At 36.9% G+C, this 19,808-nt stretch overlaps 1 protein-coding gene across 2 annotated transcripts in view; it reads right to left on the bottom strand.

Moving 5' to 3' along the window:
* Nucleotides 1-19,808, bottom strand: part of CFTR (CF transmembrane conductance regulator) — a 188,888-nt gene that overhangs the window by 67,964 nt on the left and 101,116 nt on the right. For both annotated transcript variants that reach the window (XM_066362550.1, XM_066362549.1), the window contains exons 13-15: nt 16,765-16,851; nt 14,539-15,265; nt 4,408-4,536 (exon numbers count right to left, since the gene is read on the bottom strand). In XM_066362550.1, coding sequence (XP_066218647.1) covers nt 4,408-4,536; nt 14,539-15,265; nt 16,765-16,851 — 943 coding nt within the window. The remainder of the gene's footprint in view (nt 1-4,407; nt 4,537-14,538; nt 15,266-16,764; nt 16,852-19,808) is intronic.

Raw genomic sequence — 19,808 nt, 5'->3', positions numbered from 1 at the left:
TCAAAAATATGAATACAAGCAAACAAGGTATAATGGTCCAACATTCCATCATGAAGAACTTTAATTGGCTCAGAGAAAGCATGCCTAAATATTTCACTGTGGAATATGTGCAGGGGCCTTTACATAAGACACAAGCTTTTCAAAGCTCCAATGGGAAGTCTAGTAAAGTAACAGCAATCCCTCCCGGTCATAACAGATGTCCCTGTCTCTCCTCAGGCCCACACCCATCCATTGGTCACAGAGCAGACAGAGTGAGCCTTGTAAGACATAAAAAAAAGATCATACCATATCCTGCCTGAAGCCTTTAATGTTTTCTTATTGCATTTAAAATACAACCCAAGTTCTGTAGGATAGCCAGTGGTCCTGGGAGTCCAGTTCGCACCTACCTCTCCTCTATCGCCACATGCCTCTCGCTTCTCTCCCTCCCACATATTACACTAGCTTCCTCTCAGTTCCCATAATTCACCAAACTCTTCAGAGACCTTGGCATTTACCCCAATCTTTGTGAGTCTGAGTCTTCTTATCATTTGGGTGTCAGTGAATGTCACTCCCACAGAAAGGCCTCCCTGTCCACACTCTTATTCCCACCTTTATATTAAAGTGATGGATTTCCTGCTGGTGCTTATCATGTTCTGTAATTATGTCCATCAAAATGTATTTACAATCTATCTCCTCCCTCTGAGTGTGTTTTATCAGAGCAGGCAGAAGTCATTTGTCCTCTTTTACACTGATCCTCAGTGCCTAGCACAAACAGTCAGCACTCAGTAAATCTGTAAGCAAAGCCATGGATACGAGAATACTTTGAAATATACTTAAAATGTCACCAGAGAGAAAGCATACAACGATCGTACAGAAAACACATTGAAAAAAGCAGGTGACATGTTACATAAAGAACCCAAACCAATTTATTCCACAAGCTTTGCACTTGTACAGAATTCCGACCTCCCTTTCAAGTTACAAAATGAGATCTGTGTTAAATGACTGCGAACTAAAACACTACTCACATTTTGAGTTTTACCAAAGGCGCACTGCATGATACACATTCTGTTAACATAATAAACATATGTACTGTCATGTACTCTACCTGCACATTCTATTTTGTGCTTGACTGTACACAATACACAGAATTGTGCCTGCCTATTGAGGGAACTAAAATAAATGTATCGAATGAGCTAATGGCTGAATGAATGACAGGCAATAATAGTAAAGTGACACCTGTCATGACTTAATCCATGATTTCAATGCTTCGCAAGTCAAATGATGACCTAAAACTTAGACCCATGCTAAGTAAAACTGCCTTAAAAGGACTAGTGTTGACCAATAGCAGTAGTGGTATTAGAGAAGCGTATTACATGTCAAGCCACCATAGGATTTCTCATTCACAGACAGAAGGGAAATCATAAAAGAATAGGACACAGCAATTCTCTGATATATTTCTTAAAATTCACAGAACGAAAGCACTAAACAAGAATTTTTAAACTATTCTGGTCAAAAATAGTACCCCCTATCTGTTGTAAAAGGAACAGGAAACTGCGTCCTAATCTATTGTGTTTTTCCTCTACCTAGTCAATGACACATAGCCATGCAGGAACCCTAGAAAGACTAACAGTACAGTAAAAGTGAAGCCTATTGAACCTACTGTATATAATTATAAAATCTAAATTGAAATACAGCCTCTATGAAATCTAAAAATGGATGTATCACCTTCATCAAGAAATAAATGTATTTTAAACTTTAAGTTCTCTGATACTGATGAGCATGAGGCTCAAAACAAGTTTTAAAAAGATTAAACAATCTTCCTGGACTAGCACCTGTACCATGATGCAAAGCAATGACACGATATTTCAATGATAATAAAAAAGGAGGACTCTGGTATCAAGAAAGGAGCTTAATCAAAAGTAAAAACTTTGTAAATTTTGATTCAAAGAAGGCAACAGAGTTGTGAACATGAGTGAGTAATTTGTTCATTTGTAGAATGGTGCACATAATTAAAACTGTTATTATTGTCTATTATCACCAAGTTTTTTTTTATTCAAATTTTTGAGAGCAAGCTAATTGGAATTGCTTCCAAGATATTGGTCAAAAATCCTTATCATTTACTATATCATGTCTTGCCTAGAGAATGACATTATCAATTGTTTTGTTCAATAAAAAGAAAAATTTTTGCAATTATTTCAAAACTTCAATTAATAATGGGTAGTTAATCAGCATTTGCAAACTCTGTTGTAATGTGGTTTCTAGCCTAAAGACCACTGTCTTATTGATTAAGTGAGCTAATAATATTGAATAATACATGCTGCACATGTAGCAGCTCAATGCTCAATCACTAATTAATTAATTAAGTAATTATACACCATTATGAAACCTGTGTAAGTTCAACTCTATGGAGTTACATTCCACAAAGGTTCTGTAAATTAACATAAATCACCACCTCATTCAGACAGGACCATTTTTTCTTACATAACACTGTAAATAGAAAAACAATCATGAAATGTGAATCTTTCGATGCAAAGGTTCAAAACATTAATAATGATAAATGGCTGGTTTACGAATAAATGCAGCACAGAACTGGGTTTCGTTCACATTGATGTCGCTCATCTGAGAAGACTGGCAAAGATTAGTGAGGTAAATTTAAAATATATTTCAATGCAATTTATTACTCATGTGAGACTGTTAAGTGACCCAACCCCATATTTTTGTTGAAGTGTAAAAGGAATTATTGAAACTTTCATTGTGTCTGTGCTATGGACTTATTCACCTTAAATGATCTTGAGCTTTGTAATAATCATATGACTTTAAGGATATTAATAAGAACAAGCATTGCTCAGTATGTGCCAAGCCCTACATTAAGTGCTTTACAATCATGACGTCTCTTACTCCACAAAAAATGGTCGGTGAAGCTGGTACTATTACCACCTCCATTTTATAAATGAGGAAGCTGAGGCTCAAGGAGGTTAATTGGCTGAGTTTCATAGTTTTAATAAGACAGAGTTAGAATTCACAGCCAGGTCAGTCTGATGCCAGAGTTGACACTATGCTACACTGTATATCACATCAAACCTTCATTTGGTTTATTCATTTAAAATATTAGTATGGCAAGAGAGATATCATCAGAACCCGAAGAGCAAATGGAAACAAATGGTTTAGAGGTGAAGTAGCATGCACATTTTGGAGGAACATACCTTTAGACATTTAACACTGCCTTACTTGCTCACAGAAGAGTGATGATATTTTATGTAGACTTCTTAATTGAGGTTAGAAACACCTAACAACAGGACAAACCAGCAGCCATTGGTTTGGTTTCAGATGTATACACTTACACAGCCTCAGGAAGGCAGCTCTGTCCTGACCCACTTCTGCCCCGAAGGCAGTGTGGCTGTCATGTTAGCTTCAGTTGTATGTTAGGATACACCCAGCAGTGTCCCCTGGAAAAATGTCTTAAGCGGTCATTCACAGGCTGAGTCAATGCATAGATGTGTTTTTGTTGTGCCCATGTAGGGCTTACTTGTGTTTATTTAACTGACTTCCCACATTTAAAAATGTGGAAAATCATACAGAAAAACCCGAGTTTCCATTTTATCTTGATAAATAATAAGATTTAGTGAAACCAATCCCAAATTCCTTCTCAGCAAGTCCTTGACTGGGGTTGAGGTCCAGGTGCCCTCTTTAGATGACTGGAGGCTAAATGCTCTCCATTCAGCCTCAAAGTAATGGCACTCGCCTGCCCACCCCTTCTACCCTTAGGGGGCTGCTCCTGATCTAGAGAAAAGCACCGCCCACCATCACGCAACTTCTGGTTCTGACGTGTAACAAATCTGGTGGCCCACAGTGCTGCTGGCACCGTCCCCTTTTTAAAATCTGCTGAGGCCAAGTACAGCAGGGGCGGGGCAAAGACACCATGAGGGTGGAGTTGAACACAAAACTATTATGTGAGCAAGTGGGTAATTCAAGTCTTTGAAAAGATTGTTTACAATTATTACTAAGCCACTAATATATGTTTATTTTATTTCTTAAGAAAGTCATTTAAAGGTGGTGATTCATTACTTGCGTTTTTAATAATACACTATCTAGACTTAAATGAATTTAACATTTAGATAACATGATTCTCAGTGTTTAATTTCAATCCATGTAAGGGTATTCTACTTTGAAAATTTAAATCTCTCTATTAAAAAGTCTTCATATAGAAGATATGTGTTTAAGTCTATTTTATATGGTATATAAGAAATAATACAATATCAGTAGAAAAACTATATAGAACTATATAATATAATACAATATGAAGTTACATGTGTACTTATACTTCTGTATATACGTTTATAGATGTGTACATGTATATACATATATCCTTCTAAATTATTCTTATTTTAACTTTAAATCCCATTAATATTTATAGCAGAAAACTCTTACCTCAGCCAGAAATATCAGTAAGCACCAAATCAGCCCCAACATTAAGCTCTTGTGGACAGTAACATATCTAAGGTATGTGTTCCACGTGGTCACTGCTGGTATACTCTCTGTGTCATCAAAAAAGCACTCCTGAAGGAAAGAATCATGGTTATTACAATGAGGTGGGACACTTCCACATCCTGAGTCAGTGTTTTTCAACTGCTAGACCACAGACCCATCCAATGGAAATTTCTTGCCCCTCTAAGAAAGAATTAACCACCCAGACATTGAATGAAGATCACAGACCTAATGATCTTAGTCAAATTCGCTTATGCTCATGGCGATTTCTACCTTAGCGGTCCCCAATATAATTCTGTTTTTACTGGTCCACAAGTGTAAAAAGACTGAAAACCACTGAACTTTGTGGCTTTATTTTGAATATGTGAAAATAAAAAAATATTATTATTTGACACTAAATAAATTGCAACCAGTATAAACCATTATGAATGACACATGTGGTGTCACTCCACAGCCAGTGTAATGTCCACTGGAGCAACAGCTTTTTGAAAAATGAGAAACACTCTAAACTTCTGAAAGCATATAACTGATTAGGTAACTATTATTCTGGGACAACTTGACCATTTTAATGCATACCAGTGTCACAATTAAATGAATAGTACCATCAAACCAAAGCTTCCCATAGCTCTTCTTGATTTAACTTATTTCTTAAGGGTGTCCTTGGACAAATACAGTTTGAAATTTTGCTAGCTATAGAAATCTCCCAATAGACCTGAGGTCAACTGATAATTTGTCTATTCCTGAGGAAACTAGGATAATCTCTCTTTCCAGCTATGATTTCAATTGCGTAATTCTACTCTTCAGTAGATTTCTCTAGAAATTTTTATTTGTCCTATGTAGATACATTTCAAACATTTGAAAAATAGTGATTTTAGATAGTCTGAAGAAAAAGGATACTTTCATTTCTCATGAAGTCAAAAAATTCACAGAAGAAGCGCTAACACTTCAAAGGGGTCCTATGAGATTAAAACACAGGACACTGGTTAAGTATGAAGGTTTTTGGAGTCAAATAAACTGGCTTTGAATCTGGGCTACATATTGACTTCCTAGATGCTGCTTGAATTGGGGCAGTTGAGAGAAATTCATTCAGACTGATATTAAAACCACATAGATAAATTATACTTTAGGAAATCTTTTTTAAAATTATGGAAACACTGAAAGTCTGTATTTCTGAGATAACCTATTTTGTTCCTTCATTTTACAAACAAGGACACCTTGGCCCGGAGATGTTAAGTGACATGATTGCTAAAGGTTATGCTGCTCTTAATTGATCATGTTATTAAACATTCCCATTCTTTACAACACTGCCTGTTTCATCCAAGGCACTTGAAGAATTTTTTTAGTAAAAAATAAACAAGACCCCTCCACTTATTTCTCTTGCTATTTTAAAAATAAAAGCATTTTATTCTTTAAAACTTAATGTAGGATTCCAAGCTGGGAACTGAGTGGGTGGATGTTCCAACTACCACCTCCTAGGACCAAAACGGATTACAACTTAATTTAAGAACAATCATTTTGAAAAACCAACTTTGGACTAAAGGAAGAGGAGTCTATAACCAAAGATCACCAAAGAACCACTGAGACTGGTAGGAAGGGCAGAAACATGGAAAGGGCTTCCCAGCTCCCAGGAGCAAGGGGCGGCATAGGGTCCGGAGGAACTCTCACTGCAGGAAGGTCACCCATTGAGGTGTGGGTGCTCAGCCCAGGCCTGTAGCCCCAGCCTAGAGCCCCAGAGCCTAGAAGAGGTGCCCAGACAGAATTTGGCGGTGAAAAGAGCCAGGTTTTTGTCTGCGAGAAACAGACAGCTTTCTGAGACTCAGACTCCATCTTAAAGGGCCTGTGCAGAAAATCTCATTCACAGCCACTTACTTAGGGCTCCAGGGAGGAAGAGCTGAGAGGACTGGAGTTGCATGAGGAGACAATAAAGTTGGAGGCCATGGGAAAGACAGGGTGGAGGGCAGCTATCCTAACCTATTATGCTGAGTCATTCTCCAGTACTGTAGTTGCCACTTTTCTTGGGCAGAGCAATCTCTTAGAGGAATCAGCCTAGTGAAAAGCAACTGCTTCCTCCTCAGGAGTCTTTCCTACTCCAATCAGGGCAAAAGGGTCATTCTGAGAGGCCAGGAAGCAAGGGGTGCATCAGTGACTCAGTTTTCTGGTGCTGAGGCTGGAGCAACATCCACATGCTCTCCTGAGTCTATGACTGGTGCTTACACTTCACAGGAGACTCAGTTGAAGCTGTGGGTGTGAAGACCATACATCTGGTTCTCAGAGGGCACACCCACCAGACTTCTTGGGCCACACCCTACTGAGGACTGTGAAAAAACTCTGGACTGAAACTTGGGGCAGAGATGCAGAAACACCCCCACCCCCATCCCTAATCCCTGAATTGCTGCAGGGTCTAGACTCTAGAGGAGACCAACAAGCAGCCAGCAGACAGAGGCTGCAGAAGGAAGGACTCAGGGGACCTTGGCTTTTTAAGCAGACTTTCCCCCAGGCCCAGTGTGAGTAAAAGCCAGCCTAGGTGTGCAGTTGGTATTTCCATGAGCACCTGGGTCCAGGAGAGACAGCCACAAACTCTGGATTGTTTATAGCTCCAAAAAGGTTGCTAAGGGCCAGTCATGGGTAGTGTGCCTCACTGGTCTGTGCCAGTTTTCTACCAGGGAGGCACAGGACTTGCACATCCAGTGGCCAGCTGCAGAGAGCATCAGGTCAGGACCTAACAACTCTTGCTAGAATGGTATCCTAATGAAGGGCTCATCACACCTGGCCCAGCACAGGTGTGTTTTGCTCTCTGTTATCAGCACCTGCACAGTGGCTCATGTGCATTGGATAGGGTGGAGCTACACAGTCAGATGACCTGGGTGCTGGATATTCTACCTGCTGGAATAGACTCCAAAGAGAAAAGGAGAGAGGGTTGCAGCATGGACATCAAAGTGTGGGTCCCTGTGAACTTATTGTTGGATCTGGTCAAAAGGCATAGCCACTTTCTAGGAGGCACAGTCAGACCTGGGAGTGGACTCTCTCAGTCTTCCTCCCTGAGATCAAGGTCTCATCAGCTGAAAGAACTGAAGAGGGAACTGTTGGCCCCACTCAATGTGAACCTGCTGTTCACCTTGGGGAGAAATAAAATTTGAGTACCCAGCAGTGGCTGAGGGATTAGGCTCTGGAGTAGGGATCCACAATCCCTGTACTGAGTTACTGCCCAAGAGACTCCTGAAATAGGGGGTCACACTAATGTTGTATCACCAACCTCAGCTGCTCAAACCCAACAACCTTACACCCTTTAGAGGTATTGGTTGGGTGAAGCCAATCTGGGCCCACACTGCAGTCTTTCTACAGAAGACTGTGGGAAGACCTGCATGAGGAGGTGGAGCAGCTGGAAAATGGAGGCAAATCTTATGGAGACTGAAGCTTTTACAGAGCTGCTGTCAGCTCTAAGCAGGAAGAAGCTGATCCTTATACACAGGTTGGCCCCTCCTACACTACTGAAGCACAGAAAACTCAGTCACAAACAGCAAAAAGAGAAGTGGCTAAAGACAAGTAGCCCACAGCAGGTTACAAACAACAGCCGACACCAACCTAAGAAGATCTAGAACTAACAAAACTGCTAGCTGGTGGCAGACAATACCAACCCTAGACTCAGCTAGCTACACAAGCAGCATGCTCAAAAGAGGAGTCTATACATGGACAAAATGGATAGACAAAGAAATGTGACCCAAATGAATCAACAAGAGAAATCCCCAGAAAAAGAACTGAATGAGATGTAAGTAACAAAACTACCAGATGCAGAGTTTAAAACAATGTATTTTAGGATGCTCAAAAATCTTAGAGCAACAAAGGATACAATGAGCACCAAATAAAGAGATAGCAAGCATCAAGAAGGACACTGAAATTCATAAAAAAAGAACCAGTCAGAAATGACAAATACAATGTCAGAAATAAAGACTGCACTAGAAGGAATTAACAGCAGGTTGGATGAAGCAGAAGATTGAATTAGCAATTTAGAGAAAATAATAAATGAAAGCACAGAAGCAGAGCAGCAAAAAGAAAAGAGGCTCAAGGAAACTCTAAGGGAGCTATGTCACAACATGAAGAGAAACAACTTTGCAGCATAGGGGTTCCTGAAGAAGAAGAGAACGAACAAGGGATAGAGAACCTATTTGAAGAAATCATAGCTGAAAACTTCCCTAAATTGATGAAGGAAAAGTCACACAAGTTCAAGATACACAAAGAGTCCCATTAAAGAGAAACTCAAGGAGGCCCACGCCAAGACAAACCATAATTAAAGTGCTAAGGTTAAGAGACAAATAAATAATACTAAAAGCTGCAAGAGAAAAGCATTTAATTACCTACAGAGGAGCCCCCATAAGGATGACAACTGACTTCTCAACAGAAACACTTGAGGCCAGAAGGGATTGGCAAGAAATATTCAAAGTGATGCAAAGCAAGAACCTACAACCAAGATTCTTTATCCAGCAAGACTATCATTTAAATTTGAAGAAGAAATAAAAAGCTTCCCAGACCAAAAAATATATATATATATATCATCAAGGAATTCATTACAACTGAACTAGTACTGCAAGAAATGTTAAAGGGCCAGCTGTAAAAAGAGCAAAGAAAAAAAAACTCTAGAAAAAGAGGATTGTACATTTAAAGAATAAAATGGCAGCAAACAACTGCATATCAATAATAACCTTAAATGTAAATGGATTAAGTGCTCCAATCAAAAGGCATAAGGTAGCTGCATGGATAAGAAAATAGGACCTGTACATATACTGTTTACAGATTACCCACCTCAGAACAAAAGATACACATAGAATGAAATGAAAGGATGGAAAAATGTATTTCACACAAATGGAAATGAAAAAAAAAGCTGGGGTAGCAATACTTATATCTGACAAAATAGACTTTAAAACAAAGACAATAGTAAGGGATAAAGAAAGTCACTACATAATGATAAAGGGAGCAATCCAACAGGAGGATATAACCATTGTAAATATCTATGCATCTAATATAGAAGCACCTAAATATATAAAGCAGATTTTGATGGACATAAAGGGTGATATTAACATCAATACTATAATAGTAGGAGATTTTTAATATCCCACTAACATCAATGGATAGATCCTTCAGATAGAAAATTAACAAAGAAACAGTGGCTTTAAATAACATACTAAATCAACTGAATTTAATAGATATACTCAGAACCTTTCACCCCAAAGGAGCAGAATACACATTCTTTTCAAGAGCTCATGGTACATTCTCTAGGATAGACCACATGTTAGGACACAAAATGAGTCTCAATAAAGTTAAGAAGTTTGAAATCATATGAAGCATCTTCTCTGATCACAATGGCATGAAACTAGAAATCAACTACAATAGAAAAACTAAAAAATATTCAAACACTTGGAGGCTAAATAGCATGTTGTTAAGTAACAAATGGGTTAACAATGAGATCAAGGAAGAAATAAAAAATTTCCTAGAAACAAATGAAAATGAACATAGAACTCAAAATTTATCAGACATAGAAAAAGCAGTCCTGAGAGGGACGTTCATAGCATTATAGGCATACCTTAAGAAACTAGAAAAAGCTTAAATAAATAACTTAACCCTGCATCTAAAAGAATTAGAAAAAGAACAACTAATAAAGCCCAGAGGAAGAAGAAGGAAGGAAATTATAAAAATCAGAGTGGAACTAAATGACATAGAGGCCAAAAAAAAAAAAAAAAATACAGAAGATCAGTGAAACCAAGAGCTGGTTCTCTAAAAAGGTAAACAAGATTGATGAATCTTTAACCAGACACATCAAGAAAAAAAGAGAGAGGACTCAAATAAATAAAATTAGAAATGAAAGTGGAGAAGTAACAACTGACACTGCAGAAATACAAAGGAGTCTAAGAAAACATTATGAAGATCTGTATGCCAAAAAATTGGACAATCTAGGTGAAATGGATAAATTTCTAGAAACATATAATCTTCCAAAACTCAATCTGGAAGAATCAGAAAACCTAAACAGACGAATTACAACCCAGCAAACAAAAGTTCTGGACTGGATGGCTTCACAGGCGAATTTTACCAAATACTCAAAGAAGAACTAACTCCTATTCTTCTCAAGCTATTTCAAAAAATTCAAGAGGAAGGAAGACTTCCAAGCTCCTTTTATGAGGCAAGCATAATCCTCATTTCAAAACCAGGTAAAGATACTACAAAGAAAAAAATTATAGGCCAATATCCCTGATGAACATAGATGCTAAAATTCTCAACAAAATATTAATAAATCAGATCCAGAAGTACATGAAAAAATCATACATCATTATCAAGTGGCATTTATTCTGGAAATGCAAGGCTGTTATAATCTTCACAAATCAATCAATGTGATTCATCATATAAACAAAAGGAAAGATAAAAACCACATGATAATATCACTAGATGCAGAAAAAAGCATTTGATAAAATCCAGAACCCATTTATGATTAAAACTCTCAGCAAGTGGGAATACAGGGAACATACCTCAACATGATAAAGGCCATCTATGACAAACCCACAGCCAACATTATAATCAATGGGCAAAAATTAAAAGCAATCCCCTTAAGATCGGAAACAACTCAGGTGTTCCCCCCCTTTCACCACTCTTATTCAACATATTTCTGGAAGTCCTAGCCATAGCAATCAGACAAGAAGAAGAAATAAAAGGCATAAAAATTGGATAAGAAGAAGTAAAACTATCATTATTTGTTGATGTCATAATGTGCTTAGAAAACCCTAAAGTCTCAGTCAAAAAACTACTAGACCTGATAAATGAATTTGGTTAGGTGGCAGGATATAAAATTAGTATTCAGAAATCAGTGGCATTTTTATACACCAATAATAAACTGTCTGAAAGAGAAATTAAGGAAATAACCCCTTCATTATTGCAAGAAAAAAATTAAGTACCTAGGAGTAAATTTAACCAAGGAGGTAAAAGACTTGTACTTGGAAAATTATAAAACATTGATCAAAGAAATCAAGGAAGATACAAACAAATGGAAGTATATACCGTGTTCATGGATAGTAAGAATAAGCATCATTAAAATGTCTATATTGCCCAAAGCAATCTATAAATTCAACACAATTCCTATTAAAATACCAATGGCATACTTCAAAGACATAGAACAAATATTCCAAAAACTTATATGGAATCAATATAGAACACAAATAGCCTCAAAAATCTTGAAAATGAAGAATAAAGTGGAACGTATCAAACGTCCTGATATCAAGTTATACTACAAGGCCACTGTATTCAAAACAGCTTGGCACTGGCATAAGAACAGGCATATAGATAAATGGAACAGAACAGAGAACTCAGAAATAAACCCACGCCTTTATGGTCAATTCATATTTGACAAAGAAGGCAAGAGCATACAATGGAGTAAAGACAGTCTCTTTAATAAATGGTGTTGGGAAAATTGTATAGTTACATGCAAGAAAATGAAACTAGACCACCAATTTACACCATTCACAAAAATAAACTCAAAATGGATAAAGACTTAAATGTAAGTCATAAAACCATAAATGTCTTGGAAAAACACATAGGCAGTAAACTCTCCGACATCTCTTGTAGCATTCTTTTTGCTGATTTATCTCCATGGGCAAGTGAAATAAAGGACAGGATGAACAAATGAAACTATATGAAACTAAAAAGCTTTTGCACAGCAAAAGACACTGTTAACAAAATAAAAAGACAACCCATACAATGGGAGAATATATTTGCCAATACATCTAATAAGAGGTTAATAACCAAAATTTATAAAGAACTTCTAAAACTCAACACTAGAAAGATAAACAAACCAATTTTAAAATGTGCAAAAGAACTGAACAGACACTTCTCCAAAAAGGACATACAGATGGCCAGTAGGCTTGTGAAAAAATGTTCAACATCACTAATCAGCAGAGAAATGCTAATTAAAACCACAATGAGATACCACCTCACACCTGTCAGAATGGCGCTCATTAACAAATCAACACAGTTAAGTGCTGGCAAGGATGTGGAGAAAAGGGAACCCTCCTGCACTGCTGGTGGAAATGCAGACTGGTGCAGCCATTGTGGAAAACAGTATGGCCTTTCCTCAAAAAATTAAAAATGGAACTGCCTTTTGACCCAGCTATCCCACTATTAGAAATATATCCTAAGAATACCAAATCACTGATTCAAAAGAAGATATGCACCCCCATGTTTATTGCAGCATTGTTTAAATAGCCAAGATCTGAAAACAGCCCAGTGTCCATCAGTGGATGAGTGGATTAAAAAGCTGTGGTACATATACACAATGGAATACAATGCGGTTGTGATAAGAAGGGAATCTTACCCTTTGCAATGGCATGGATGGACCTGGAGATTATTATGCTAAGTGAAATAAGCCAGGCAGAGAAAGACAAATATAATATGATCTCACTTATATGTGGAATTTAGGGAACAAAATGAACTGAGGAACAAAATAGAGGGAGAGGCAGAGTCACAGGGACCAGAGGGACAGCTGTCAGAGGGAAGGAGGATGAGGAGATGGGATCAGAGAAGGTTAAGGGATTAGAGCAATTATATATACATAACACACAGATACCGATAGCAGGATGGCAAGTCCCAGAAGGAAGTGGGGCGGGAGTTTCGAGGAGGGGGGAAAAGGAGTTATAGATAGGGACATGAGAGAGGAGGAAGAGGGTGTTGTATTCAGTGGGACGCTTGAATTCATGTTAACACAATAAATTAAAATAAATTTTAAAAACTTAATGTAAAAAACTTTCTATCTGAAGATTGGTGTTAGTATAATTATACATGTTGAGTTTTACACACCTTCTTTAAGAGGAACCTGTCTAGAAGTTCAAAGTATGAAGCAAATTTAAAAGATAAAAAAGCTCACACTAATTAAATTCAGGTAAGATTGATATATAATCCAGAATGTAAAACCAAAATGTTAGTCCTACTGAGAGACTGGATGCATATATACCTTACATACAGAAATACTTCTAATTAACGGCTATTGTCTGTTTACATATTTATTTATACTTCACCTTTTCCCACAGAGGTTTTAAGGTGGTAATAAAGCAGTTTTATAATAATTTTTAATTATTTTTAAATTTTACTAATTTATAATGATTGTTACTGGCTTAGTAAACCCAACGCCAGCCATGGCTTTGACATACATTTTATATAAAAAGATAAGTCCATTGCAAAAGGAAATAATTGATTCCTTTACATTTTGAAGTTGCTTACGTAATTATGAACTTTGTTACTTTCAAAGTCTTTAGATCAACCTTATGCTAAACCCATAACTTGAGTAAGTTTTGTAACATACTATATATTGTATTTTGTAAAATACTATATATTGCATTTTACTCAGTTGTACACTGTGACAAAATAAATAAATTAATTAAATAAAAGCAAAAACAAAACAAACAGAAAAACTCACTAGCCCTGGCAGGTTAGCACAGTTGGTTGTAGCATCATCCCATTAGCCAAGGTTGAGGGTTTTATCCTTCTTCAGGGCACATACAAGAATCAACCAATGAATGCATAACTAAGTGAAACAACAAATTGATGTTTACCTTTCTCTCTCTTTCTCTCCTCCTTCATCGCTCTCTAAAATCAATAAAAAAAAAAAATACAGGTCCTGGCTGGTTGGCTTAGTCCTAGAGCATCAGCTTGGCATATGAAAGTCCCAGGTTTGATTCCCAGTCAGGGCACACAGGAGAAGTGCCCATCTGCTTCTCTATGCCTCCCACTCTTGTTTTTCACTTTCTCTCTCTCTCTCTCTCTCTCCCTCTCTCTCTCTTCCCCTCCTGCAGCCTTGGTTTGATTGGAGCAAGTTGGCCCTAGACACTGAGGGTGGCTCCATGGCTGCCGCCTCAGGCACTAAGAAGAGCTCACTTGCTGAGCAATGGAGCAATGCCCCAGATGGGCAGAGAGCATTGCACCCTAGTGGGCTTGATGGGTGAATTCTGGTAGGGGCACATGTGGGAGTCTGTCTCTGCCTCCCCTCCTCTCACGGAATAAAAAAATAAATAAAATTAAATAAAATAACTAATAATTTATACATACCTTTAAATCATCTTCATTAATTTCTTCACTTATTTCCAAGCCACTACCTTGTGATAAACGTCTTGAATATATATCCATTTCAGCTAAGTCTCCCTGAGGGGCCAGGGACATTTTTCGTGTGGATGCTGCTGTCTTGCAGTGAATGATTTGACCTTGGTTCACCGAGGAATGTCTCATCAGGTTCAGCACGGACTGCCTCCTTCGCCTCTGAAACGTGGGGCCCGTGTTAATGACGTTGCTCCGAGGCAGGATAGCCTCACCCTGCTCAGAGTCCGGGACCAAGGACAGCCTTCTCTCTGGAGGCTCTGTAGAATTTTCTTCGATGCCATTCATTTGTAATGGAGTCTTTTGTACAATTGAAAATTTCCTTACAGAGTTGATTGGATTGAGGATAGAGTTCTTTCTTTTTTCACCAAATTCCCCAGTCTGTTTAAAAGACTGTTTTTTTGTTTCATTCCGGGGGATGGCAGCATCTCCTTCTAATGAGAAACGCCGTAAAGTCTCAGTGAGGATTGAATTTCTTCTTTCTGCACTGAACTGGTCAAAGGATTCATATCCCATGAGCTTTGAGTTGAAGTCGGGCCGAAGATTTTGTAATTCAGAAAATGTCCCATAAAAATAGCTGCTGCCTTCGTGTAAAATTAATATTTTGTCAGCTTTCTTTAAATGTTCCATTTTAGATGTGACCAAAATCCTAGTTTTATTAGCCATCAATTTACAGACACAGCTTTAAGAATATAAAAAGATACAAGTAAGATATCAATTGTATAAACACTTTATTATTCTACTATATGAATTTCATTTTAACATGTTATTAATCTACTCATATAAAATCTCCATAATACAGTGCTAGTATACTTAAAGTAATTCTAAAAGTAAATACCCGGTACTAATTAATTTTGTGCTTCTTGAGTTATTAGAGTGTGAAATACTGTATTACTGAATTATTATAGTATGTGACAGTGGAAAGCTGAGTGTTAACAGACCTAGAATGAAATTAAATATCTATATTAAATAAATGTTTGAGTTTGAGCAAATTGGTTGTCCTCAGGTCTTGGTTCATTCATCTAGAAAGTGAGAGAACTGTTAGATGACCTTTAAAATTCCTGGGTGAGTGGTCTCTATTTCTATATATCTTCTAAAATGTCAGAGCATTCTTGTTCTTTAAATATTCTATTAACTTCCTTTTACATTTTAAATTGACCACCAATTTAGTTCTCAATCATTTATATTAAGACTAATCTGATTTGTTAAATCAACAACAAACCTAAGAATTAAGTAATAAATTGACCCTCCTCTAATAAAATTTCTCACCAGTCTAGAATTAAATCCCAAATAGAACCATCTACGGGAGACCAATTTCTTTTAGGCATTTAAAACATTATATATTGTATAGAAGGAGGCATAATTCTAGAGCATACTCTAATATACTAACATAGCTAGCAAAGTTTGTATTGGTAAAAATTACTTATCACAGTCACTGTTTGTAAAAATAGTATTTTATATATTAATTTAACCAAATTCTAGGAAAGGTGCTCCTTCCAGGAATAATGCTGCCATTTTATACACACATATATCCATATCCTTTTTTGTTTAAAATCTTTATTTCTAGAAGAATATCATGACAATTCTCATAACAAACTACTTTATAGTCTTATGTAATCACTTGGCAACTTTGAAGCCAAGTCATATCACTGTTTCTCCTTGAAATTTCACATACTTTGAGCCCCATTTGGGAGCTCCAGTGAAATGTGAAGCCCAAGCTCTGTGTGACTGAGAACAGGTTCTAAAGGAGGCATTGAGGTAGACATTCACTTACATTCAACATTGAACACTCAGCCTATGTAATAACATAAGAAGTTTACTACCTAAGGACAAGATAGGATAAAACACTAACACAAAAAAGCAAGTAAAAACTTCAAGCATAATAATTAATTAAAATACTATGTCACAAGGCAATAATACTGTAAAGGCTACTTAGTGATTATTAAAGCAATAGCAATGAAAGAAATTGGTTTAGCATGAAGCGGTACAAAGTTTTCATGAAAGTGATATTGAATCTTGACTGTGAAGGAAAAAATCAGATTTTAGTAAGTGCTATGTAACATTCTTTAATACTGAGTCACAATGGTGGACAAATTTCTCAAGGAATAATATGCATCTATGACATGTTGTCATTCTTTCTTTGTTTTTTAGCATGAATATTATGTTATTCAAAGAACATACCTTTCAAATATTTCTTTTTCTGTTAAAACATCTAGGTACCCAAAAGGAGAGTCTAATAGGTACAAATCAGCATCTTTGTATACTGCTCTAAAAAGAAAATTAAAACTAAATTAGATTCCCTCAGTATTTCCATGTCATTTCATGTAGATGATTTTAAATGAAGAATAACAAATTACATATGGTTTTTATAACTTTTCACAACACTCGTAGACATAATTTGCTAAATGTGACATAAACTAGCAAAAGTTACAAACTGAATCACACCATACCGCACAATTTAAAACATTACCTTAAATAGAAAAAGAAAAAGAAAACAAGCAAGCAAACAAGCAAAAGAACACCTTCTGACAATAGTATCTAATTAGAGAAAAGCACAGTGATATATGCTGGGAACACAATGGTAAAAATTACACAGTCCCTGCCCTCGAAGCTTTTGCATTTGGTGAGAAAAAAAAGAATAAAATAGGCTGTTTCAATCCTGTAAAACTTCAGAAACAGCAACTGAATTGCAATGCTGATGTGAAATGATTTCTTTTTAATGTTTTTCAGTTGACTGATACCAACAAATTTCTAGCAGTGCTATTGTGGCTGCATAATTGATATACTTTTTGCTCCTCACAGTCTCAGTCTCTGTACCATATTCATGACAACGCTAAACAGGAAGAGAATGAGTAATTCACAATAAAAACCTAAACCCATATTATTTGAATTTTTAAGTTAAAAAATAAAATTTCATGAGCAAGTAAATTTTCTTTAAATGGACCTTAGAACAGTAATGAGTTGGAGGTATAGTTTCATATTAATGGTAATGAGTTAATTTGTTCAAACAGTTAAATTTTAGATGTTTGTGAATAACCCTCCCCCTCCCCCGACTACATAGAATTCAGTGATTATGTATATATAACTCTTGGTACATTCTGTAAAAAAAAAATGTGTTCAATCAACAGGTTTCTAAGAGAAAATAGAGAAATGGCAAAAAGTCATAGTAAATCTAAAATAACCTTTGCAAATCAAACTATTTTTGAAGACAACATGCGAGAGCTAGATCAAAGTACTTCATCAAAATACATCCTGAAGGTCTTCCTCTCCCCTCTCCATACTACTCTCTCTTCCTCAAATCCATGACCACAGTTTCTCAAGAGATTAGAAATAATATATTCATCTAAAATGGACCAACACAGGACCATTTCAATCAGATTAAAAATAAATAAATATATATATATATATATATATATATTTGTACTTCAAACTGTTTGTACCTTACAATAAAACCAAATCTTAAACTAGTAAATACAAAATCAACTGTATGTTGAATGCCTAGAAGATATATAGCTTACCTCAACTAGGTATAAAATGGAATGTTTAAAATAAGTCTTACTTTGGTTCACAGGTTAATTAGTCACTTTCCATTTATTTAGAAGCATTAACTTTTCTGTGAATTATCCTTATCTATTGATTTATTTCTTCAAATTGGAATCCCAAGATTAAGGCACAATTTAGTGTAGAATTGAGAGGATCTTGTTCAAATTTTAACTCTAGTATTTCCCAATATGGCTGTTAACAAGTTAATATCTAACAACTTCAATTATCTTATCATTCTTCCATAAAGTGGGAGAACAATCCCATCTTCTCAGGGTGATATGGGGATTAAGTCAAATTACACACACATACACACACACGCACACACGCATATACCCCACCTAGAATATTACTGGGCAACTGCAGGTGCTCATGAGTTAGTTTTCTGTCCCAACTTTTAAAAGCTGGGGGTAAAAAGTAAGGGAAAGAAGCCAAAATATAAGTCAGTGGGATTTCTTATTCACAACAATGGCAACAGAGTAAGAAGAATTTTGTTCAAATATAACTGGAGGAATATTGACACCCTATATCACCAACAATTTTTAAAACTGCCAGCCCTGGTCAATTGGCTCAGTGGTAGAGCGTCAGCCTGGCGTACAGTAGTCCCGGGATTTGATTCCCGGCCAGGGCACTGGAGAGGCGCCCATCTGCTTATCCACCCCTCCCCCTCTCCTTCCTCCCTGTCTCTCTCTTCCCCTCCTGCAGCCAAGGCTCCATTGGAGCAAAGTTGGCCCAGGCGCTGAGGATGGCTCTGTGGCTTCTGCCTCAGGTGCTAGAATGGTTCTGGTTGCAACAGAGCGACGCCCCAGATGGGCATAGCATCGCCCCCTGGTGGGCATGCCAGGTGGATCCCAGTTGGGCGCATGCAGGAGTCTGTCTGACTGCCTCCCAGTTTCCAACTTCAGAAAAATACAAAATAATAATAATAATAATAATAATAATAATAATAATAAATAAATAAATAAAATAAAACTGCCATGTGACAGTTTAACCCAAAAAAATATTCCTCTTGACAGAAATTAACTATATGTACTTTTCTTTGCCATCTCAAAATGCTTAGACCAAGGGAACCACTCATCACAGTGTTTGATGTGCTTGTCTTATTTATTTGTCTCTAAAGATCACAGACCTTAAGCCAAGTGATATTATTTTCCTTGCTTTTCTTGTTATGAGAATTATTAATTATGTTGAAAAATTTGAAAATACATTTATCTAAGCTAAAAAGTGTAATCAGAAGCCTACAGCAGGTGTGTTCATTGTAAAGTGGGGGTGAGGAAAGAATTTAAACATTTACATATCTTTTTTTGTGCTATGCAGAATCCTAGAGTTTTCCTTTGTAGTAAAACATACCATAAGGTTATCAAATATACACACACCAAAATAAGGGCACACATTCTGAAAACACCATCATTTTTATCAGCTATGAATACTATATCATGATCGATATAGTTCCTAAAGATGATTCTTTTTGTTTTCTTCTTTTTCCAAGTGAGAGGAGGGGAGATAGAGAGACAGGCTTCCTCATGCACCCTGACCAGGATCCACCCAACAACCCCCATCTGGGGCTGGTACTCTGCCCATCTTGGACCATGCTTGCAACCGAGGTATTTTTAGTGCCTAAGGCAGAGGCTCCCTGGAGCCATCCTCAGTGCACGGGCTGATGCACTTGAACCAATCAAGCCATG

The sequence above is a fragment of the Saccopteryx leptura genome, chromosome 2, assembly GCF_036850995.1.
Source record: "Saccopteryx leptura isolate mSacLep1 chromosome 2, mSacLep1_pri_phased_curated, whole genome shotgun sequence".
Lineage (NCBI taxonomy): Eukaryota > Metazoa > Chordata > Mammalia > Chiroptera > Emballonuridae > Saccopteryx > Saccopteryx leptura.
This window is presented reverse-complemented; position numbering and strand designations above follow the sequence as displayed.